At 30.0% G+C, this 24831-nt stretch overlaps 1 protein-coding gene across 1 annotated transcript in view; it reads left to right on the top strand.

The window, feature by feature from the left end:
* The window catches only part of LOC141559458 (lipase member I-like), a 55244-nt gene extending 31622 nt beyond the window's left edge, over positions 1 to 23622 (top strand). The window contains exons 5-10 of the mRNA XM_074297326.1: positions 1521 to 1610; positions 3405 to 3572; positions 9868 to 9963; positions 13142 to 13253; positions 16748 to 16927; positions 22732 to 23622. Of these exons, the coding sequence (XP_074153427.1) occupies positions 1521 to 1610; positions 3405 to 3572; positions 9868 to 9963; positions 13142 to 13253; positions 16748 to 16927; positions 22732 to 22819 (734 nt within the window). The 3' untranslated portion in view covers positions 22820 to 23622. The remainder of the gene's footprint in view (positions 1 to 1520; positions 1611 to 3404; positions 3573 to 9867; positions 9964 to 13141; positions 13254 to 16747; positions 16928 to 22731) is intronic.
* The last annotated feature ends 1209 nt before the right edge of the window (positions 23623 to 24831 follow it).

Below are 24831 nucleotides of genomic sequence, written 5' to 3'. Positions count from 1 at the left end.
CTGACTTTATTTTTGTGGCAAGTGTTTTGTAATTTTGCTCATATAATTCCTGACTTTCCTTTGATAGATATATTCCCAAATATTTTATACTATCAACAGTTATTTTGAATGGAATTTCATTTTGTATCTCTTGCTGTTGGATTGTGTTGGTAATGTATAAAAATGCTGAGGATTTATGTGGATTTATTTTGTATATTCTAGAGTTCTGATAAAGGTCTCATTTCTAAAATATATGGAGAATTGACTCAAATTTATAAGAAATCAAGCCCTTCTCCAATTAACAAGTGGTCAAAGGATATGAAAAGACAATTTGCAAATGAAGAAATTAAAATAATTTCTAGTCAAATGAACAAAATATTAACAAATAAGTTGAGCTCATTTGGAGAGCAATTTGGAAGTATGACCAAAGGACTATCAAACTGTGCATAGTCTTTGATCCAGAAGTGTCACTACTGAGTCTGTATCCCAAAGAGATCATAAAAGAGGGAAAATGAAGTATACAGGCAAAGTGTTCGTAACAGCCCTTTTGTGGAGGCAAAGAATTGGAAACTGATTGGGTGAAAATCAGTTGGGAAATGGCTGAATAAGTTATGGTATATGAGTGTTATTGAATATTATTCTTCTATAAGAAGTGATCAGCAGGATGATTTCAGAGAAGCCTGGAGAGACTTACATGAAATGATGCTAAGGAAGTAAGCAGAACCAGATCTTTGTATATTTCAACAGCAAGATTATGCAATGATCAATTCTGACACATGTGGCTCTTTTCAACAGTGAGATGATTCAGGCTAGTTCTAATGATCTTCTAATGAAGAGAACCATCTGCAGCCAGAGAGAGTACTATGAGAACTAAATATGGATCACAACATGTTATTGTCACTCTTTTTTGTTGTTGTTGTTTGCTTTAATTTTGTTTTCTTTTTCATTTTTTCCTTTTTGATCTGATTTTTCTTATTCACCATGATAATTGTAGAAATATATATAGGAGAATTGCACATGTTTAACAGATATTGGATTATTTGCTGTCTGGGGAAGGGAGGGAGAAGGAAAAGAAAAAACTTGGAACACTAGGTTTTGCAACGGTAAATATTGAAAATGATGCATGTCTTGAAAATAAATTTTTATTATTAATAATAAAAAGAAAAGAAAAGAAACAAGTTATTACTCTGAAGACTTAGAGGCAATAAGATAATTACTTTACTGTGTTCAAAGGATTGTCATGTGGAAGAAGGATTAGACTTCTCCCTAAATGAAAAAATTAGAAATGAGTGGGAGTTGAAGAGAGACAGATTAAATATTGCTTGTGTTGCATTAGAAAAATAGTGAAAAATAGCAAAGAATTGAAAACGATTGATGGTTGATTTTTTATTCATATAATTTTTTTTCAAATGATGGTATTATGAAAGGCTTTTAAATTGTATATTTGATTTAATTATTATTTTAAATGAGTCAGTTTTTTTCTGTTTGTGGTATGTTTGGGGCTTTTTTCTTTAAATTTTATAATAGTCCTTTTTCTTTAGCTCTTGGAATCAAACAACCTTTGGGACATATAGATTTTTATCCAAATGGAGGAAAAAGTCAACCTGGCTGCCCCAAATCAATATTTTCAGGTAAATCATTGACACTTTAATGAGCAAAAGTAGTTTTATGTTTAAGTTTAGATTAGATTAGAAATGTAATTTTATAATACAGATTCTTTCCCAGTATTCTTCAACCTTATTCCTGTCACATAGCCTTTGACCCAGCAACTCTGATCTGTTTTCTAGAATTTCTTGGCTCTGGGGATTTATCTAGCTATTTCCTTTGTCTGGAATATGCTCTATCCTTATTTTTGGTTACTGACTACTCTGACTTTCTTTAAATTCTAAGTAAAATCTCATTTTCACAGGAAGTCTTTTCCAACTCTTTCTATTTTTCCTGTTTGTAGCTTTTTTTGTATCTTCTTGAGGACAGGGATTCTATTTTGCTTCTTTTTATATCCCCACTACTTAACATAGTTCCTGGAACATAGTAAGCACTTAACAAATATTTGTTGACTGATTAGCTATTCTTCACTGCAGTGGTCTCTTTGTAGTCTCCAATGTGGATCAATGATAAGTGATGATATTACAATGGAGTTCTTCCATAATAAATATCACTTTTAAATATTTTGCCTAATCTCCAAGATAGGCTTTGCTTTAATTGAAATTTTATACTATAATAAGAGATTTCAATGTATGATAATAAGAAAACTCAAGCTATTTAAAGTAGTTTTTGAAAATCTACAAAATGTTATACTTGAATTGGTACTACACAATTAATATAGTGCTCTATATACATTTAATAAATACCTAATATTCACTTAGCAAGTATTTAATAAAATTGATTGAACTAATGAGTTTAACATCAGAATGAACTAATAGGTTTACTATTAGAATGTGACTAGCATTATCATATTAATAAAAATTCATTTGTGAGTTCATGATTAACCTACAAATATTAAACACTACATATATATTAACTATCTAAAATTAGTTAAATGCTTGTTGAATTGAATGAAAATATCTGAGCCTTAACACTAGCTGGTTTGCACTGTTCAAACTCACATTCAACATTCTCATTATCAAAATGTATTTCCTGTTACATTTTTACTACACTTTAGATCCAGTTTGGTACAAGGAAAGAGTGAAGGATTTAGAGTGAGGAGTTGTAAGTTCAAATCTTTCCTTTTCATCACAGATATGTGACTTAGGAAAGTCATTTAGGTTTTCTATGCTTTAGCTTCATCATTTGTAAAAAATGAGAGGTTTAAAATTAGATGACCTCTGAACTCCACTGCAATTCTAAATCTACAGTTGACAAAACAGATAGCAATTGGCTACTATGGATATGTTAGATGGCAAAGGGGGAGAATAACTCATTTTAGTCTCATTATGTTACCACATCATCATGGACTGAATGAATGCCAACATGCTTCTAATAAGGTCTGATTTTTGGAGTTGGGAAAGAATTGTTGACACAAGTTCACTTTTTTCCCATCACACAAACACCTTTGTTCCCTGAAACAATTATATAGATGGTAATAAGTTTCTAGTATATGTATAAAAGACTATATAAACACTATAAGGTAGATGAACTCTAGCATAATGGTTATACTACCATAATAAAATTATGTTTCTAGTTATAAAAAGCTTAAATGTGTCTATAAACCCTTGTAAAATGTAACACATTTGCCATATGAATTTTTCCAGTATTAATTGTGAATATTGCATTTTGCAGATAGATTTCTTTTTAAATATTCTTTCATTGCTCAAAATATTATGATCTCAGTTACACACAACATTCAATTATTTACAAGGCATACAATTCAGAATTAACATTTTTATTTAACTGAATGTTCATTTCACTGTGTTTTTTCCATTCAGGAACCTCATTTATTAAATGTGATCACCAAAGAGCTGTTCACTTGTTCATTACATCCTTGGAAACAAAATGTGATATAACTGCATATCCTTGCTATTCATACACAGATTATAGGAAAGGCAAATGTACCATTTGTGAAGAGTTTAAACCAAAACCATGTCCCAAACTAGGTAAGCATCATTTCACACAAATATTATGCTTTGTGATAATAACTCATTTTGACAACATTTTAATAAAAAAAATGAAGATGTGTAGAATGCAATGCATTTATATATGAATTTTCAGGTGGGGTTTTAAAGAATGTTAGGATATTCCATCTCAGCATAAAAGGTAGTAGTTGCCATTCTGATATTCTGGTGATAGCTATAGCAACAAATAAATTCTTCTAACTCTGACTTTTTTTTTCTTGAAAGTACCAGATTCTTTATTATGTATTTGATAATGCTTACTGATGAATTAAAGGATTATTATGCTGGATAGTGCTATCCTTATTTGGCATAGAAGAAAATAAATTTGACCTGGAGAAAGGAGTCTCAAGTTCAATTGCCCAAATGGACACTAAAATAGGCCCATTTGAATAGGCAATTCTTTAAACCTTACTTTCCCTAATAGAAAATAGCAAATAAATGGGCTGGATAAATAGATAGATATACAAATAAATAGAATGGGGCTTATAATACTTACATTATTTATACCAAAAAGATATAAGGATAAAATGAAGGAGGCTCAAATTCCAATAATCAAACGATGGCTATTATAAGCATTTTACAGAATTATTGTGAGGAAAGATGGGAACAAATTTACATAAATTTTTGCAAGACATCTAAGTGCTCAGATGTTTTGATATCTTCATAATGCTGACATATATATACAAATATAAGTATATGTGAAATATATATGTGTACCAATTATGAATATGCACACATATACATATAAAACCAATATGCTTTAGAAATAGATATATTTGGAGTTAGATAGGGTTTCTGGAACTAAAGGATACATGTATAATTGCTGTAATACTTGAGTGAATAGATTCACATGTGGAGGCAGTAAATTGCAACAGTGGTTAGAGCCAAATCTCAAATCAAGTCATGAGAATCAAATAAGTATATATTTATACAGAATGTAACATAGTACATGACACATGGACACTTAACAAATGCCATTTTCTTCCATTCACTTACTGCTTAGATTTTTTTTTTTGCTACAATTGTTGCTACATGAGTAGAGTAGCAGTTATTTTCCTGATACATCACAGAGTGATGTTAGCATTGAGACCCAACAAGTAATCCCTATTAACTAAATATTTGCTCAGAGAATTGAAGATTTTGTGAATTGTTTTGCATTTGAACAACAAAGATCTCTGTCCCTGAAATTGTGAATTATATATGTTCCTAATTCACATCCTCAGGAAATTTGTGTCTCCAAATGTAGAGGAGAAGGAATTTTTCTTTTTGTACCCAGTTGGTATGCACGTATGTTCATTATAAAGTTAATATTCCCAAGTACAAGATTTCAGAAAATATCATCTTAGTGATTTGGGTACACTTTTCTATAATGAAGAGTTCAACTCTGTCTGCCAGTTTAGCACAATTTTTCTTTGTATGGTGTTTTAAATGGGTCACAGAAGCAAGCAATGTGCTGAGCATCTTTTCTAGATCTCTTATTATCACATGCTTACTAAAGGACAGAAAGGCTATCTGTGGTTTCACCCCTCACTTGCCCATAATGATATATTATGATGTCATTTTAATTTACTTTTACAGCATTAATAAATATAATGATACAAAAGTCTTTCAGACGGAATAAAACCCTACAAGTTAAATTCCTTATATTTTCATTAAAATAAAATAACCAATTTGTAACATGCAACTTAACAAAATAAAATAATTTATTCGCTATTTGATTCCTAAATTCATAACTACTTATAAAGATTTGCTATATTTACATATATATATATGAATGGTTACATATGTATATGATATGAATATGTACATACATATAAGGCACATAAATATAATTGTTTATATTTTGATAACTCTTTTATGTTTCCTTTTAAAAAGGCCTTTTTATGGCTCCAAATTATTCCAGTAAATTCATATAGGAAATATAAGAGCTAGATCTATGATTTTATTTAGATGTCTCTTAAGTAAGGAAATTCTTTTTTACCAATGGAGCTTGGAACCTGCTCTGTAAACTTACACTCTCTTTATTTTATAAAGCACAAAAAACTTAATTGATTTGTAGTTAAGTCATTGATCACATAGCCAGTGATAACAGAGGCAAGACTTGAACCTAAGGATCTCTTAACTTTGAAATCAACTCTCTATCCTTTACATCATGATTATCTTTATATTAATATAATATGTTCAAATCTACTTCTTTAATTGTTTATATAGTATATTTCTAGATTTTATATTTTATAAGAAAAATAATTATAGATATATTTGCTCAGTTAAGTACTCTTCACCCATCTACCCACCAATACCCCAGGATAACCCCAAAAGGAAATCATTGGGTCAAAGAATATGACTATTTTTGTAACTCATTTGCTTATTACCAAATTATTTTCCAAAACTTTAGGACTGTCTATAATATCATCAGAAATATAATTGCATGCTTGTTTCCATTCTGCCTAACAAACATCAAGTTCCACATTTTCTTCTATTTTGAAGTAATTTTAAATGTATTATAAACTATCTTAAACATTAATCAATTAGCAAAAGTAAATATTCAAGTAAATATTTTAAAATATACATAAAGCCAAACACTCCAAATTAACTATCATTCCTCTTACAGTGCATGCTACCAAAGGTCGATTTTTATGTTCTTTTTTGATTTTCTTTTCCATATTTTTAATTTTGACTTTGTATTTTTTACATAGCTATAATTAGTTATATTGCCCTGATTCTTTTATTTTCCATAGAATGAATATAAGCTTTTTGTGTTTTGTCTTTGTATACAAATCTGATGAAACTTTACAAATGGTTGAGGAAAGAAGGAAAACAAAAGGTAAAAAAGAAAAACGAAGATATACCCAACTGAATGCACATTTTAAAAAAAAATAGTAAGATAAGATTTTCTTAAATGAAAAATACAAAAAAATAGAAGAAAATAATACAATGAAAAAGAGATCTCTTCAAGAAAAACATATCAAGGGCAAATATGCAAAAAAAGTGAGCATGATAAAAGATTAAAATGGTAGGGGCTTTATAGAAACAGAAGAGATTAAGAAGAGATGGCAAGAATACACAAAAGAACTATGTGAAAAAGATCACTAATAACTAATCACTAATAACCACAATGGTGTAGTTACTGATCTAGAGCCTGACATTGGAGAGGATGAAGTCCAATGGAATTTAGGAAACCTTACTAATATAAGGCTGATAAATATGAGGGAATTCCAGATTATTTAAAATCCTAAAAAAATGATGCCATTAAAGTACTGCATTCAATATGCCAACAAATTTGGAAAACTAAACAGTGATTAGAAACACTAAACTAGATTATATCAATCATAAAAATGGTAATAGGAACATTCAAATTTCTGAACAAGTAGTCTCATTTCACATATCAGCAAGGTTATATTCAAGATTCTGATCATTAAACTTCAGCAATATATGAACCAAGAATTATGAGAAGAAAAGTTTGGTTCTTGATGAGGCAGAAGAATTAGAGATCAAATTTCCAACATTTATTGGATTATTGGAAAAAAAGTAAGGGAATTCCAGGAAAAAGAATCTACTTCTGCTTCAGTGACTACCCTAAAGCTTTTAACTATAAGGATCACAACAAAGTGCGTCAAGTCCTCAAAGAGATAACATGGGATAACTGGTGTAACCTTGAAAAAGCACTAGTACAAAGCTATATACTATAAACTTTGTTTATTTTACTTTTATATAGACTACATCATGCAAATATCAGACTGGATGAATCAAAATCCATAATTTAAATTTCCAGGAGAAATATCAATAATCTCAAAGATATAGATGACATAGCTCTGATGGCAGAAAATGAAGAAGAATCAAGAAGCCTCTTGAAAAGGGTCAAAGAGGAAATTGTAAAAACTGGCTTGAAACTCACCATTAAAAAACTAAGATCTTGGCAACTGATCCTATCACTTTCTAACAAATAAAGGGGGAGGGGGAAATGGAAGCAGTGTTACGTTTTGTATTTTTGGACTCAAAAATCACTGCAGATGGTGACTCTAGCCATGAAATTAAAAGACACTTGCTCCTTGGAAAAAATATAGAATCTGAAAAGCATATTAAAAATATGAATATATTAAGAATATAGAATCTGAAAAGCATATTAAAAAGAAAGCTTGTCGGGGCTGCTAGGTGGCGCAGTGGATAGAGCACCAGCCTTGAATTCAGGAGGACCCAAGTTCAAATGTGATCTCATACACTTAACACTTCCGAGCTGTGTAAGTCACTTAACCCCAGCCTCAAAAAAAAAAAAAAAAAAAAGCTTGTCAGATTCTGAAGATATGGTTTTCCCAGTAGCAATATATATTTAATCAATGATTTTGAATTGTGGTTCTGGAGAAGACTTTCTAGAGTAATTTGAAGCAGCAAGAAGATCAAATCAATTATAAAAAAATTAATTCAGGTTATTCGCTAGAAAGTCAAATATTGTAGCTGAAGTTTAAATACTTTGATCATATAATGAAAAGACATGGCTCATTGGAAAAGATCCTGATATTGTGAAAAACTGAAAGCAAGAGAAAAAGGGGACAGAAGATGGGTACATAGTGTTATGGAAAAAACAATTATGACCTTGGTCAAACTTCAAGATCTAGTGGAGTATAGATGGGCTTGGCATACTATGGTCTATGGGATTACTGAACAACTGAATAATAACATTTGAATACCTAGCAAAGTCCTTGAAGATAATAGGTTAACAAATATTCATGGATTGATTCATTTACTTTGCCTCATACCTTTATGCCTTTTATGTTTCTTTGTATTTCTCATATTTATTATTTTGTTTCTTGTAAGTTAATGAATGAAAAAAGCAGTTTTCAGATATTTACTAAGCCTTAAGGGTATACATAGAAAAGGAAACCATTCCTTCTTCTCAAGGAACTCACATTTTAACATGAGGAGCCAATATACATTAATAAGTTTCAATTCCAAATTAGAAAGGCCCTAAAGTCCTTTGGGTGCAGCAATGAAGCATATGGTAATGCATTTTCTATAATGTTATTTTTACTGATAATGATATGGAAACATTTGACAATGCCAAGGATTTTTGTAATGAGAACTTTAATTTTCTGGTCTTCATTAACTGTGGCTGCTAAAGAGTCAGGTGCTACAGCACCCACAGAAGCAATTGTCAAGAGTTCTTTCCCTGATGATGATTACTAATCTGGGATGGTAGCAAACAGTGGTTACCTCCAGAGTTCTTGAGCTTTCCAGTGACAGATGGTGAGCTATTTAGTATTAATCATGACATGGGAAATTAACAGTTTCTCTACTGCAATTGCTCTTGAAGGATGGATGTGGAGCTTGAACTAGAAGCAGAACTTTTGGTCTTGGGGGAATTGTTATTCTCAAGGCTCTTGGATTCAAAGCTCAGGACTATCAATAATGGCATCTGAAAGGAGATGGTGGGTGAAAATGTAAAATGGTTTGGCTTGCTTGGGATAAGCAAGATTATCTGTTTCTTCATCAGGTGACTTGAGCTAGGCTGACTTACCTAAAGAAAGTCAATTTAGATCAAAATCTAAACTTTTATCATTGAGAATAAGTATGAGTAATTCATTAACATCCAAATAGCACATACTCAAGAATTCACTATTTAGAATTTATCATTGTGATAGAAAAATTTAATTATATTCATGTTTGATAGTTTTATTTAGTCAGATACTCCTCAATTATTAAACAAATGAGTAATTTTCCATTTTTCACATTATGAGCAAAACTATTTTAATTAACATTTTAGAGATTTAAAGCTGGAAGGGACTTCATATAGTCCAATGTTCCTAGTTCAGAAAGAAAAAAGTAAGCTTCAAAGAATTTGCCTATTATTAAAATATTGGAAAAGTAGGATTAGAGTACAGATCTCCTGATCTTTTTTGATACATCATGTGAGAGTTTGAAAAGATAAATATATGAATAAAATTACTATTTGGTGAATTTGGAGATTATGCTGAAAGTTAATTGCAAGATTAATACAATGAAATATTACTAAATTGCTCCATTAAATTTATTCAAAATGTCAATTAGCAGAGACCTAGTCATAATATAATAATACTAAGAACCTTGGCATATATACTACACAACTATATACAATATGAAGGATTCAGAGTATTTTGGAGAAATAGGACTTCTCTATGAACTACTGTCAGTTCAGAAGAGTTGATTTTCTATTTGAATCATTTTTTCTTCTCCTTCAAATATTCTGTCTCATAGCTTATTTCCATTGAAGCCTTATTTAAGGTTTACATACTTCAAATTGCAGGTTATTATGTGGACCAGTGGAAAGACATTTTAATTAAAAGGCAGCCTCCTGGAATGAATGTTTATTTTGATACCACTAACAAGGAGCCATTCTGTAGTAAGTTGTAAACTTTTTTAAAAACATCTTTTATATTCATACTTTATTCTGAATACTTACTCTATCATCCTTCAAAACACAAGATCCTTTCAGAAGTGGTTGAACTCAATTGTTATTAGATTTATAAAGATTGTATTATTATGTGAAAGATGAAAAATTGTTTTTTATATTTAAAGAATCTATGACTTTGTCAGCATAGGCACCCTTATAAAAATTAATGGATGATCTTTAAGAGTTGATTCAACTTTTTAAAAAAGCATTATCCTTCTATCTAGTCATGAGCCTATAAGAAATGAGATAGGCTGATCCTCAAGTGTCAAATATTACTATGCTCACAATCAGAGCCTTTTCAAGGTAGTTGTGCTTAAAGCATTATGGTTAGATTTTTTTTACACAGATTTTGGGAATTTAGAATGATTTCCATGTGTATCATCTCACTAAAGAAAGCTGTTGAGTTGCACAGACATTAAAGTTCTTTGTTTCTACCAAAATATATATATATAAAATGAAGAATTTATCACTTTTAAGAAATTCAGGCAAATCAAAAGATTGACATATTGCTAATTTTAAATCCAACAAATGCATTTCCTATTTGGCAATATATATATATATATATATATGTATATATATATATATATTAAAAGTACATAATATTAGTATGTTTATATGTATATATATGTATATATATTACAATATTATCTTCAGTTTTACAAGCAAGGTATCATAGTATCATAGGCTTCAGGTCTCTGAGGATATTAGAGGTAATTTAATCCAAATCCTTCAATTTACATATGAGGAAAGGAGTCCCAAAGGAATTAAGTGATATATTCAAGGCAGATAGGAAAGTAGCAGAGGGAAGATTTGATACCAAGGCAACAAACTCCAAATCTTACTGTCACTTTTTACATGCTATAACCAGCATACTTCTACTTTATCCTTCCTCCTCTTCCCCTTATAACCATAATTCAGAGTCACTTTTGACATAAACAAGAACTCCCTTATTCTGATACCACTCCCATTCTTACTACTCTATACAACTTGCTCTGTTCTTATTAATGTCTTTTCCCTATAACCTCAGCCCTTTTATTCCTGCACAATCTCCTAATATAACAACCCTAATTTCTTGACTTTCTTCTTCCTCTATTCTATCCATTTCGGTACTCATATGCTTTTTTGAGTTAAATTATTATTTCTAAGTAAATAACTCCCAATGCTAAGTACCTATACTATCTCTTGAAAATAATTCCTATGTTACCTGCTTTAACGGTTTCAATTATGCCATTAATATCTTAAACTCAGTATAAATAAACCAGCTCATTTTCACTTAAACCCATCCTCTCTCAAAACTTCTCTTTTTTTTTTTAGAAAGTGCCTTCATCCTGTCAGTCATCCAAGTTTATAATTGTTTGATTTTTATGACACTGAAGGAAGCATGGGCTTATGAATCTAATCTTTTTTCATCTTTTCGTGAATCCATCTTTTCTTTTATAACCAAAAAGGAATGTATAAGATTGCAGTGTGTAAAATAATTATTTCCTTAATTTTGTCCATAAGGAGCTTTACCTACCTTTTTATCCCTAAAAACCTCTGCATTGTGGTAAAAAAAAAATATTTAAGCAATAGCTACCCAGTACATGAATTCATAAAGGAGATATTTCTCTGCTAAAATCATGATTTAGTCATAAAATTGAGTCATAAGGTGTTTTCTAATTTTTAGAAGTCTGTACCCTAAAGTTAATAATTTTAAAGGCCTATATTTTACTTCCTCTCTAACTTGAAATTTCACAGTATTCAATTGTATTAGACTCTTTCTCCAGATACTTGTTCTGTACAGGAGCATAATTGGTGAAGATGTTTTCTCATTATTTAGGATTAGAAGGCTATAAGTCAGAACATAAGAAATGAAATACTTTACTAAGAATCCAAGTCAACTCTTCCAGAATCTTCCTCTGTGTTTGTTCCATTTGATCCATTTCACTACATAGTAATACAAAAAATAATAAGAATTTAATTTAAGGCAAGCATAGCAATCATGATCTCAGACAAAACAAAAGTGTAAATTAAGAGATAGGCAGGAAAAGTACATTTTTGCTAAAATGTGCCACACTTACTGAAGTAACATCAATAAATTTTACAGCAAGTCTCTCTAAGGTCTAATTTCTCAAATACACGAGTATAGATCTAAGTCAAATTTGAAAAAATAAAGAGTCATTACCCAATTGATAATCAAAGAATATAAAAAGCAGTTTTCATAAGAAGAAATCAGACTTATCTATAGTCATATACAATGCTATATTAATTAAAGAAATTAAAATTAAAACTACTCTGAGATACCACCCTACAGACTCAAAAATTATAAATGCTGGAGGGGAAAAGAGAAAAAGACGTACACTAATGAACCATTGGTAGAGTAATGAATTGGTCTAACCATTCAGAAAATCAGTTTAGAACTGTGCCCAAAGGACTATGAAAATTGTGCATACATAGTACCACTGTTAGGTCTGTATCCCAAAGAGAAAAAAGAAAAATAAAAAGGACAGGTATAAAATATTTATAGCAACTCCTTTGTGGTGGCAAAGAATTGGAAATTGAGGAGATGCTTAAAATTTAGAGAATGGTCAAACAGTTATGATATTTATTTGTAAATAGAGTACTATTGTGCAATAAGAAAGAATGAAGTGGGCAGTTTCAGAAAAAATTCATGGTAAGACATATAAATTGATGCAAAATAAAATGAGAAGCACTTGGAGATCACTGGCACACTAATAGCAATGTTGAAATGATTATCAATTGTAAAAGACTTAATACAATGATCAAAGACAACTTCAAAAGACTCATGTTGAAAAAATGCTATTCATTTCCAGAGAGAGAACTGATGAAGTCTGAATGCTAGTGGAAGCATAATCTTCTTTATATTCATTATTTTTTTTGAAATATGGCTAATAGTGAAATATGTTTTGCATGCTTTTACATGCATAGTTGATATCATATCACTTGCTTTCTCAGTGAGAGGTGGAAGAAGTGAAAAAAGGAAAGAATTTGGAACTCAAAATTTAAAAAGAAAAAGAATGTTAAGAACAATAATAATTTTAAAAATGAACTTAACTTATAAGGTTTAAATCCATCATTATATTTCTAGTGTTGACACAAATTTGAAACTATATATTTTGTTTTTCAGTGTATAATTATATTCTTGATGTTGTTATTTTGGGGAATATTACAAGGAAAGGTTATATGAAAATTAAATTAATAGATATATATGGGAAAGCAGAAGAATCAAAAATCAAGAGGTAAGTAATATAAAGACTTACAAAAACACTGAATTTGAGATTTGGAAGTAACCTCAATAACTATCTAGTTTAACTCACATAAAAAAGAGGAATTTCCACTGTAATATATTTAATAAGTGGTTGTCCAGTTACCAACTGAAGAATACAACAGAGAGGGAAGACATCACTTCTCCAAACTCTCCATTCTATTTTTGGATATTGCTAATTGTTAGGAAGTTTTTCTTACATCAAATTTACCATTGTTTCTTGCAAGTATCACCCATAATTCTTTGGATTATTGTTCTTCAGCCAAAAAGAAATCTAATTTCTATTCAACAAAATTAAACCCTTGAGGACAGCTATACTTTTCCATGCTGTATCTTCTCTTCTTCAAGTAAAAAAAAATCTATTTTACCTGAAATTCAGATTGCATAGATACTAGGCCCTTTCACTATTCTAATGTCATCCTTGAGGCCCTTGTCATTTTATTAATATCTTTCTTAGGGACAACTAAAATAAACACAATAATCCAAATGATGCCTGAAGAAGACAAAATAGCGTGAATTATTATTTAAATCTATAATTCTCTTAATATAGCTAAAAATCCCACTAGTTTTTATTGATTTTTTGCTTGTCTGGGATCACAGTATTGATATATTGAGTTTGCAGACCCCTAAAACTCCCCTTACTTTTTCCAAAAATATATTGTTTAGTAATCTAATATTCCTAAGGTTTATTTTAATACTATTTACATATATGTATATGTGTGTAGAAGCTTTCTACATAGATGTATATGTTGCATATATGTATACATACATACATACATACATATATATATATATATATATATATGAAAGCCCTTACTTTTTTTTCTACTGAAATTCATATAATTATATTTAACCTATGCTCCAGCCCAGAGATGTCAAAATCACAGATTTTTCTGTTAAAAAAATCTGCCTGGAAGCACATAAAAGTATAATTGAGAAATATTTAATAAAATAAATTAAAATACATGTTAATGTATGGTTTTTCTAAGTCAATATGACGATAGCAGACATCGATTTCTGATTGAGTTTAATACAATTGCTCAAATTCAAAAGATCAAAAGATGCTCTTTTGCATCTTGATTCTGACATCTACTTTGCTATCTCTTACTTTTGTGACAGTTGCAAATTTGATGAACATGTCATCTTTAACCTTTTCCAAATCATTGATAAAATGTTAAAAAGGACTGTGACAAACAAAGATTCCTGAGATACTCCACCAGAAAACTCATCATGCTGTTATTGAACCATTAATAATTATTCTTGAATGGACCTATCCAAACAGCTCTGTATCCATATAATTGTATCATTCTTAATATATAACTCTTTATCTGCTTTTGATAAAATCTAAGTAAATTGTATCCATGAAATTCCCATCTCCTAATTTAGAAACTTGTAAAAAAAAAAAAAAGCACAGGAAAACTTTGTTACTCTATAATAACTTGTAATTGATTAAGCCCCTTTTTGTTTGGCTTTCATTTTCAGATGTTCTCCAATCATCTCTTTAATGATCCCTCATTGAATTATCCCAAGAATTAAATCATGTTCATAGGACTATACCTTATAGAATCTATTCCATTTCCTTTTTTTGGAAATTGGGTAAACCTTCATTAATCTTATAATATTCCTGATATTTTACATGATTTTGAAAATATTATTGACAATGTCTCAATAAACAATCTATTAGTTCTCTAAGAATTGGAAGATATCAATCACCTCAGCTAGGTGATTTGAATTCATCAAGGGAAAAGAGACATTCTTTAACTATTTCCTAGATTATATTGGGTATCCCCTTCCTCAAGTCATTTTTCTTGGCAGAGAAAAATAGAAATGAAATTACATTTGAGGAGCTTCATTTTCACCTTGTTGCCAATTATAACCATCAAATTCAACCGAAATAAAAATTCCTTTTTTATGTTCCTTTTTCTCACCATATATTTTACAATAAAATAAAGGAAACATAAGGCCCACATTTTTCTTACCTTAGTTTCTCTTGTTAGGTTCAGGTCATTTTGAACATTCTTGACACTGTTTTTATAGTATTGTGTCATGCTCTATTTTTCCACAATTACCTTGACTTCACCTTCAGCATCTCTTCAGTCATGGGATTTTCTTATACAAGATGCTGAATATAGAATGGTAATATCCAGAGCCATACTTCTACCATGGATTTCATCCCCAACAGATTTTGGTGATGTCTATGTGATTAACTTTGCCTCCTTGTCTTAGGACAGCTTGTTCTCACTACTTAATCTTTGGGAAATTTTGTATACATGCTTGAAGATATGGTTTTACTACTGGCTCCATTCTTGGATTTTGTCTCCTATGGACTTCTGCATATCTCAATTGCTATTTTGTTTGTAGTTGCTCACTATGGTACTTAATTTTTATAATGCACATAGACAATCTTCTTCCTTCATTCTTTTAAAACTGTTTTGATTAGATTATGGAGACTTTATTATTACATCTCTGATCAGAGAATTTTCATCCTTTTAAGAAGTGATCCAGAAGTTCAAATCTCTTTCTTAGACACAATTTTCATAGATAGTTATTCCCTTTCCAAATTAATTTTCCTTTTCAATATATTTTGCCTTCAATAGCAACAGTGATGAAAATATATGTACCCCTGTAGTCTTAAATTTCATGCCTAAGTTTCATAATTATCGACAATACTCAGTTTTCTTCTGGGAATGTCATTTGTACCCGTACAAATCATCAGAAATAGGTAGTCTTCATTTTGCTGTCTCCTGGAACACATATAACTGCCACTGAAATGTGGCAAAAATGCAAGCATTGTACTTAAAGTATTGCTTTTCCCATGATATTTTACCTTCTATTGTAAGTTATAAGTCAAAGCTATATTCATATAAGTAAAATACAATAGCAATTTGACTTAAATTCAATCAATAAATATGCATATTTAAGAAAGAGTGTTCTCTGAAAAGCAGAAATTTTCTTTTAACTCAAGTATCTAATTTTATCTTTAAGAAATTATTTTAATGATATTATGAATTAAAAATATGTATCAATTTGAAATAAATTATGTCCACATTTTAAAAATGGAAAGAATTTCAAAAACTGAGAAAGTTGAATCCTTTTAAAGAATAGAACATAGTAAAAAATTCTTATTACTACTATGATAAATATAGCATCATTTTTTTCATGTAAAGCTGCAATCTTTATTTTTTCTATAATAAGTGACAATAAATTAATTTACTTAGTATTTTTCTATAATTGGTATCATATATAAATTTTGTCATTAGTAATAAATGGGATGCTTATCAAATTGGGGGGAGAAGAGACTGTTAATACTAAATCCTTTCAATATGTAAAATTACTTCCCACTTTTTTGTTAAGATTATATAATTCACTTCTTTCATCATTAGGCATAACTAGTAAAGTTTTGCTCTATTTAAGATTAAAGACTTTATTTTAAATCATATATGATGATGTGTTCTGTTTTCTATCTAGTTACTTGGCAACATATCCTGTCTATGAAAAAGTCAGTATTCTTGCTGGATTTTACTATGACTTTAAAGACATTTCAAAAATTGTTTTGACCTATTCTCAAAAGAATGCAAAACTTAAATGTTTTAAATGCAAATACAAGATTCATCGTATAAAATTAAGATCACTTACAAATCCAGAAAGGTAATGTATAGAATATGTATGGTGGGTTTTCATTTGGGGATTTGTTTTGAGTGAGCTACTTACCCATTTGCTTAGTGACATGGTGGGAAAGTGTTTGTTTGTTTGGTATATTTTTACTATATTTCACATCTGGCCAAGAACCTTCTATTTTTATGTCTTATGATGTGGTCCAGAAGTTCAAGTCTTATGCTCAGATAGAAGTCACATAACCAACTATTCATTTCCCAAATGAATTTTTCTCATCTTTATCTTTTGCTTTTGATAGACAACAGTGAAGAAATATAACTATTTCCCTATATATTTTCCCCAAAACATTTACATTCCAAATTATCTGCTTTGGTAGATGACTCATACTCTATATATTGTACTATAGAAAACTTTTAGTGTAATGTCATATATGTCACAGAGAAAGACTTTGTAGAAATTGAGAATCTTTAAATTATAACTATGCTTAGATACTGTCTACACCATTAAGGAAAGAAAACATAAAGTAATCCTTTACCCATTAAATCAGGACAAATATACTTTAATTTACACAGAGGATATGTTCCATGAAATTTTAATCTGAATAAAAGTTTCATAAATGAAATAATTTTAAATTCAAAAAGGGGTCATATAATTTTAAGTAGTACCTTACATTTAAATTATGCTTTTACAGTTAATAAACATTTTACAAACACTTTCATTTGAAACTCACACAGCTCTGAAATAGGTAGAGAAATGCATTGTCAATATTTTATGGATGAAGAAACAATTGCCTGAAAGATTAATGGCTACCCAAGTTTGTAAGTGGAATATTTAGGAATAGGCCTTGATCTTCTCAAGTTCAGTGCAGACCTGAGTGTTGAACACTTTTTAAATTTAGGTTTTAAACTGTGTTTAGAAAAAGACATGAGTCTAAGTAATTTCATATATCACATTCTAATCTTCAAATAGGTAATTATTCAGACATTTGATGAAAAAGTGGACTTTACCTGAATATATAAATATTTGCTCAATGCTACATTTCATTTCCTGTTGTATAGATCTTGCCCTACCAAAATTTGTAAGTCAAAAGGGGACTTCAGCAGGGCTTTAATGATGTATAGAATCCCAATATACATGTAGAAAGATCATTTTAATATAAGGGTAGTGACATAATCAATAAAAAATAAGGAACAATTTAAAAAATATTTTAGGAATCAGTTTGGGGGAACTGTAGGATTAAGCAGCAATATGGTTGGACAAAACATAAGAAAGTGCACTGAAGCCAGATGGTAGAGAACTTTAAATTTCAAATTGAAGACTGTTTAGTTTCAAGAGTATCCTATAAGAAATATGAATAATATGTAAAGAATAAAAAAAGAAAAAGAAAAAATGAGAAAATGACATGATTATATAGTTCAAATCTGACCTCAGACATTTACTATGACCCTAAGCAAATCATTTAACTCTTTTTGACTCAATTTCCTTATCCGTAAAATAAGGTGGAGAAAACAAATGGCAAACCACTTCAATATTTTTGCAAGGATAACCCTAGATGGCATCACAAAGAATAAGACAGCTGAAATAACTGAATAACAAGGAAAATGTAAAAAACAATAACATTTTCATTACATAGTTCAAAATGTTGTTTTAAGAAGTTTTTTTAATATTTTTAAAATTTTGAGTTCCAAATTTTCTTCCTCCCTTCCCTTACATATTATTGAGAAGACAAGCAATTTAATATAAAAGATACATGAATAATAATACAAAAATTTTTCCATAGTAGTCATGTTGTGAAATAAAAGAGACTCATCAAAACAACAACAACAACAATAACAATCTCAAGGCAAATAGAGGAAGTTTTGCTTTTGTTTTTTAAGCATCCTTAAATCTGCATTTAGACTCTATAAATTCTTTCTCTTGGGATGAGAGAAAGTGCCTTGGGATTAACTTGGATCATTGTATTGCTAAGAATAACTAAATCATTCACAGTTGATCATCATATAATATTGCTGTTACTGTGTTCAATGTTCTCCTGGTTCTGCTCATCTCACTTTGCATCAGTTCATGATAAGTACCTCCAGATTATTCTGAGAGCATCCTGCTTGTCATTTCACATAATACAAATTATTTCATGACAACAATATATCACCATTTCCCAAGGATGATCATCACCTCCATTTTCACTTCTTTGCCACCACTAAAAGAGCTGCTAAAAATTTGTATACAAATATATTCTTCTGGTTTTTGTTTTTTATCTCTTTAACTAGTAGTGGTGTTATTGGAGTAAAAGGTATGCACAGTTATATAGCCCTTTGGCATAGTTTCTGCTTTCTAGAATGATTGAATTAGTTCACAATAGTGTGTTAATGACTCACTTTTCCCACATCAGCTTCAACATTTGCCATTTTTAAAAATGCAATATTAGCCAACATTATAGGAGTATAATGATAATTCAGAGTTGTTTTATTGCTTCTCTAATTAATAGTGATTTAGAGAATTTTTTCATATGACTATAAATGGCTTTGATTACTTCATGTGAAAAGTACCTGTTCATATCCTTTTTTAATTGGAGCATGGCTCATATTTTTATAAACTTGACTCAGTTCTCTATATATTTGAGAAATAAGGTCTTTATCAGCAAAACATGTTATAAAATTTTCCACAATGGTAATTACTGTGTATTTCCCCTCCCATTTATCCTATTCTCTCTCCCTTTTTACTTTGTCCATCTTCAAAAATGTTTTGCTTCTAATTATCATTTCCCCTAATCTACTCCCTCTTCTATCAGGTCTATCCCTTTGCTTTATCCCCTTCCCCTCCTACTTTTTTATAGAGTAAAATAGATTTTTATATCAAAATATATGTATGTGATTCCCCTCTTTATCCCAATGAATAAAGGTTTAAAATACTTCCCCAGATCATCTACCCCATTTCCTCCTAAAAGCTCTTTTGTATTTATTTCATAATTTACCCTCTTGTATCTCTCCCTTTCCTCTTATTTTTCTTTCTTAATACTTTAATTTTTTTAGATATCATCCCATAAAATTCAACTTACACCAGTGCCCTCTGTGTATGTATACTCCTTCTAACTGCCTTAATAATGATAAAGTCCTTAAGTATCAAGTATAGTCTTTGTATTTTCGATTGTGAAAAGTTTGACCTTACTGAATTCTTTATAAATTCTCTTTAATTTTATTCTTCTCTTGAGTTTTGTATTTGAAAGTCAAATTTTCTTTTCAGCTCTAGTTTTTTTTCATCAGGAAGGCTAGAAAACTCTCTGTTTCACTGAATATCATTTTTCTTCTGAAAGATCATTTTTGTATATTAGATTACTTGTAGTCTAGGGGAGGGAGTGGGGAGAAGGGAGGGAAAAATTTTGGAACACAAGATTTTAAGGGTGAATGTTGAAAATTATTTATGTGAATATTTTGAAAATAAAAAAAAAAATAAAAGGAAAAAGATGTTTTATTTTGCTTAGTGATTCTTCATTGTAATCCCAGCTTTTTGTACTTCAGGTTTCCATATTCCAAGTTCTCAAATCTTTTCCCACAGAAATTGCTAAATTTTGAATTATCTGATCCACTCCACAATATTTGAATTGGGTCTTTTTTTCTGACTGCTTGTAATATTTTCTCCTTGACCTAGGAGCCCTGAGATTTGGTTATAAATACTCCTTGGAGTTTTCATTTTGGAATCTATTTCAGAAAGTTATTGGTTCATTCTTTCAATTTCTAGTTTACCTTCAGGTTCTAGATTGGACATTTTTCCTTGACTATTTCTTGAAATATGTCACCTATGTTTTTAGGTAGTACAATAATCCTTAAAGATCTCTCCTTGATCTATTTTCCAGATCAGCTTTCTTCCCAATGAGATATTTTATATTTTCTTTTATTTTTTCATTCTTTTCATTTTGTTTTACTATTTCTTGATGTGTCATGGAGTCATTAGCTTCCACTTGGCCAATACTGGCCTTTAAGGAATTACTTTCTTTATGGGTTTTTTGTATGTCTATTTGGCCAATTCTACTTTTTAAGGAGCTCTTTTCTGCAATTATTACTGTTGCTTTATAATATAGGTTTAGATCTGGTACAGCTAGGCCACATTCATTTGCTTTTCTCTTCATTAATTCCTTTGAAATTTTTGATCTTTTGTTCTTCCAGATGAGTTTTGTTGTTATTTTTCTAGGTCAATAAAATAGTTTTTTGGGAGTTTGATTGGTATAGCACCAAATAAATAGATTAGTTTAAGGAGTATTGTCATCTTTATTATATTTGCTTGACCTATCCAAGAGCACTTGATATTTTTCCAATTACTTAGATCTGACTTTATTTGTGTGGAAAGTTGTTTTGTAGTTTTGTTCATATAGTTCCTGACTTTCCCTTGGCCAGATAGATTCCCAAATATTTTATACTATTGACAATTATTTGAAATGGAATTTCTCTTTTTATCTCTTGCTGTTGGATTTTGTTAATGGTATATAAAAATATTGATGATTTATGTGGTGTGCAGATATTTTCAAAGTTAATTTGAAAACTGTATAAGCTTTCAGTTCTTCCAAGGTAGTATAATCTAAGGAAGGTGTGTATTTCTCTCCCATGCTACCCTGTGATCTCAAGCTCTGATGTGTGAGTACTTTTCTCATCCTGAGGCTGACCCCAGCCTGTTAATCAGATCCAAGTATGGACAATACAACTGCCAGCAAAAGGACCCCTGTAAACTCCTTGTAACAAGTTGTTATACCTTCTTTCCATCTGTGACCTTGGATCTCTGAAAAAAGCCAGTTCAGTTGCCCCCAAGGCCTGCTGCTGACTTGTGTGTGGTATAGCCCCTGCTAACTTGCCCAAAAGTCTTCTTCTTTAGACTGAGCTCAACTTTTAATGAATAACAACATATATTTGCTGCTGAGCTTCTAAGTTTTATGGGGCTGAAAAATTGTTTTACACAATCTTTTTGTGGGTTTTGCCACTCTGGAATTCATTTTGAGGCATTATTTAACGTTGTTTGACAGTGAGATGATTCAGACCAATTCCAGTGATCTTGTGATGAAGAGAGTCATCTAGACCCAGAGAGAGGACAGTGGGAACTTTATGTTGTTTGCTTGCATTTTTTATCATTTTTCCCTTTTTTAATTTGGTTTTTCTTGTGCAGCAAGATAATTGTATAAATATGAATGCATATATTGGATTTAACATATATTTTACCATGTTTAACATTTATTGGATTACTTGCTATGTAGAGGAGTGGGGAAAGAGGGCAGAGGAAATTGGAACACAAGGTTTTGCAAGGGTTAATGTTGAAAATTATCCATGCATATTTTCTGAAAATTAAAAAAGTTTTAATAAAAAAGAAGAAAATGAAAGAAAATAAAAATAAATACTCTCTTCTCAGCTTTTCTTCTGAAAATTAAAAAGTTTTAGTAAAAAAGAAGAAAATTAAAGAAAATAAAAATAAATAAATACTCTCTTGTTTAGAGAGTAATTTGGAAGTGCTCAAATGAGACCCTGCCTTTTCTCTACAATTTAGAATTAATTCAACCACAGATAAATGTTACAATACTAATACATTTTTATCATTCAAGAGATATAGAAATTTTGGGTAAGTAAATATTAACAATATATTTGTGGAGAAATGATTCATCTCCCCCAGCACACCAGCAACAACTTTTGACCAATTGCCATCAACAGGCAAACATACACAGGAGATGTAGGAGCATCATTAATACCTAGACCAATAGTTTTGTTTCTAATCCAGTCCCCAGGGTGGTGGCAGAATGTGAAGTCTTGCTATTGTATTAATTCTTTTTCTTCTTTCCCTCCTTTTATCTCTCTCTCTTTTAGACCACATCTTTGCAGATATGATTTTATACTGAAAGAAAATGTGGCAACAACACTGAAACCACAATCCTGTAACACAACAGACATGTAAACGAAGTGATATTTCAAAATAAATATGAAAATATTGGACTTTATATTGGTCAAGAACTCATAGTGAAGGGAAAATATAGTAATCCTTCACCAGTATTGAGATTTCATTTTATAGAAAGAATAATTCCATATGAAATTAAAATGATTGTATTTTGGAGAGATGTTGAAAAGTTAATATGCAGAGAACATAGTAAAATAAAATGGAGTTTCTTAATATAGATTGATATTGTTCAACTTAATTTTATATTATCTATTCCACAAATGAATATTGTTTTATTACTAAGAATGTTTTTGGATAAGGAATGGAAATCTTTAGAGTTCTTTCTGAGAGAATTTAGTATGCTACTTAAATGATTTCCAGGCATTTTTACTGTTTTAGTAGAATAAATCATTGTTCTTATTAATAGTACATTTTATTAGTTTTAAGATTTAAAAAACACATTACCTTTCATTACAAAAATCATTTCCATATCATTTCATTCTATTAAGTCACTGGAATGAAGACTACTGTAATATCAAAAATCCTAGAGGAATATACCTATTGGTTGAGCAAGATAGCTGAGCATACTGCAGTTAAAAAATATGAATGTAACTGAAAACAAGTGATTTAAAACAATCTGAAGGAATCAAAGACATGGGAAGATATAATTATGCATAAGAAAATAAAATCAATGTAATACAATAAAAAGGGCACTAGATTTGGAGGTAGAAGACTTGGGCTTAAATCTCAGGTCTGCCATTTACTTCCTTTCTGTTCTCTGAGTGTTAGTTTCTTCACCAATAAAATGACATAGTTTGATTTGATTACTCCTGAAGTCCTGACTTTTGTAAAGATTTCAATATAATTTTTCAATTAATAAGCATTTATTTTTCTCTCCCTTCCATCGTAACTTCCCCAACTGATAGAAGTATGGAGAGGAAGAAAAGACGAGACAAACCTTGTAAAAATATGAATAATTGAGCAAAACAAATGCACATTGCCAGTGTCCAAATATGCATATTCTTTGAATCTACCATGGAAGTACTTTCCATCTAGAAATTTTATGATTCTATAAATCAAAAGAACATTGGTTTACAGACTAGTTATTAATTTGTGATAAAAGTTAATAGTCATTAGGCAACAGAAATATAGAAAAAAGGAAGAAATAGTAAATATATCCCTTACAGATTATAGCTTTATAGAAATAGTGATCAATTTTGTAACCACAAACAAAAGACACAGAGTCAAATGGAGATTTAATACAAAATCATAAATTGTGAGTGATTCAAAGAACAAATCATAGAAATAATGGTTTTATACCATAAAATGATAATGATAAAAGAAATTCTAAAATTTGGGGGATGTGGCTAATGGTGGTCAGGGGGGAAATCATATCCCTAAAACATACGTTAGAAATAGAATTAGAAATAGAAAAAGAGAGAATTAATAATTTTTTTAAAGCTTGGATATCAACAAATAAGCAAAAATAAAATACCAAAAAAAATATTAAAAACTGGAAACAAACAAAAAAAACTGCTGTAAAAAATGGGACAAATAAAATTAAATAAGTAAATATTAAATAAAATTAATAAATACATTTAAATTTATAATATTAGTAAATAAATTTAAACTAAATTAATTAAATGTTCTTTGAAAAGATTAATTATATGGTCAAACCCTTTGGCAATTTGGTTAAAAAGAAGGCAGAAAAATCAAACATATAAAATAGCAAATGAATAAAGTGAAATAATAAAACCAGAACTGATATTGAATTCCCTGGTATACACACAAACCATTGTGAAGAGTGACTTTTCTACTGGATCTCATGTAATTTTCCCTTCTATTGCAAAAGACTTCTGAACAGGGCTTTATCTTTTCTTCTGCATTCCAATCTCTGCCTTCACACTCTGGAACATTAATATACATAGTGACTTCCCATCATACATTTGTTTTTCTTCTTCAACTCCCATTATGTGAATATTTACTCTATCTCAGTTATAGGAATAGCCTGTATTATTCATCTCATCACTATT

Source organism: Sminthopsis crassicaudata, chromosome 3 (genome assembly GCF_048593235.1).
Source record: "Sminthopsis crassicaudata isolate SCR6 chromosome 3, ASM4859323v1, whole genome shotgun sequence".
In the NCBI taxonomy this organism is placed as follows: domain Eukaryota; kingdom Metazoa; phylum Chordata; class Mammalia; order Dasyuromorphia; family Dasyuridae; genus Sminthopsis; species Sminthopsis crassicaudata.
The sequence above is the reverse complement of the archived record's forward strand: the minus strand, read 5'-3'. Positions and strand labels throughout refer to the sequence as shown.